At 46.1% G+C, this 915-nt stretch overlaps 1 protein-coding gene across 1 annotated transcript in view; it reads left to right on the top strand.

Annotated features, from left to right (window-relative positions):
- Nucleotides 1–819, top strand: part of LOC116078662 (solute carrier family 22 member 21-like) — a 9762-nt gene extending 8943 nt beyond the window's left edge. Inside the window, exons 6-7 of the mRNA XM_031354014.1 lie at nucleotides 105–259; nucleotides 605–819. Of these exons, the coding sequence (XP_031209874.1) occupies nucleotides 105–259; nucleotides 605–677 (228 nt within the window). The 3' untranslated portion in view covers nucleotides 678–819. The remainder of the gene's footprint in view (nucleotides 1–104; nucleotides 260–604) is intronic.
- Nucleotides 820–915: the final 96 nt, after the last annotated feature.

Raw genomic sequence — 915 nt, 5'->3', positions numbered from 1 at the left:
AGCCCAGGCTTTGGGAAGCACTGGAGCCCACCGGAAAATAAGCACTATATAGAATCCTGAGAGAGTAAAGGGCCCAGTTAAGACCAAGTCTCACTGTAACCTAGGACCTCTGCTCTACTATAGGTGCCTACGACCGCCGCCTGCCTTATATCCTCATGGGAAGTCTGACCATCCTGACAGCTATCGTCACTTTGTTCTTCCCAGAGAGCTCTGGGGCTTCTCTTCCAGACACCATTGACGAGATGCAAAAGGTCAAAAAGTAAGAGATCTCCCTACACACACTGTAGGTATATTGAGTCATACGCTGGCCAAGTCTTAAGGCCACAAGCCTTTGAAGCAGTGTTCTCTGCACACTGTGTCTCACAAATCCCTGGACTCCTTTAACCATGGTGCTGGCGAGGGCAGTGGTCTGAGCCCGTATAACCAACCGTGTGTGCGCCCATGAAAGCAGCAGCTCTGGTTTAGTGCAAAGACTATGAGAAACTTCAGAACCCACCAGGTGTTTTTTTTTTTTTTTCCTTCCCAAATCTGGCTTGCTTGTTTTGCAACTTATGGGTATCTTTGTAAGATTTGTAAGTAACACTTACTTTTCTTGTTTTAATAGAATAAAACAAGTGGCATCCCTAAGCAAGAAAGGGTCCCAACGAGAATCTAAAGGGAAAATATCCCAAACCTAAAGGCTTTTAAGACCTGGTCCAGAAGCTGAGAAAACTGAACTGAAACCCTGCATGTTGTCAGAAATACTGTCAGTGACCGAGTGCTTTCTGTTCTGTTGGCCTTGTGTCTAACAAGCATCTGTCCTGAAGAATAACCTTCCTCCAGCCACCAAAACTAACTACACACAGCCTGCACGTCCCATCACAGTGGTGGACTTGGGCCTTCCAAAGAAGTTAATGAGTCTCTTTAAACAGTGGG

The sequence above is a fragment of the Mastomys coucha genome, unplaced genomic scaffold (genome assembly GCF_008632895.1).
Source record: "Mastomys coucha isolate ucsf_1 unplaced genomic scaffold, UCSF_Mcou_1 pScaffold5, whole genome shotgun sequence".
Taxonomy (NCBI): domain Eukaryota; kingdom Metazoa; phylum Chordata; class Mammalia; order Rodentia; family Muridae; genus Mastomys; species Mastomys coucha.
The sequence above is the reverse complement of the archived record's forward strand: the minus strand, read 5'-3'. Positions and strand labels throughout refer to the sequence as shown.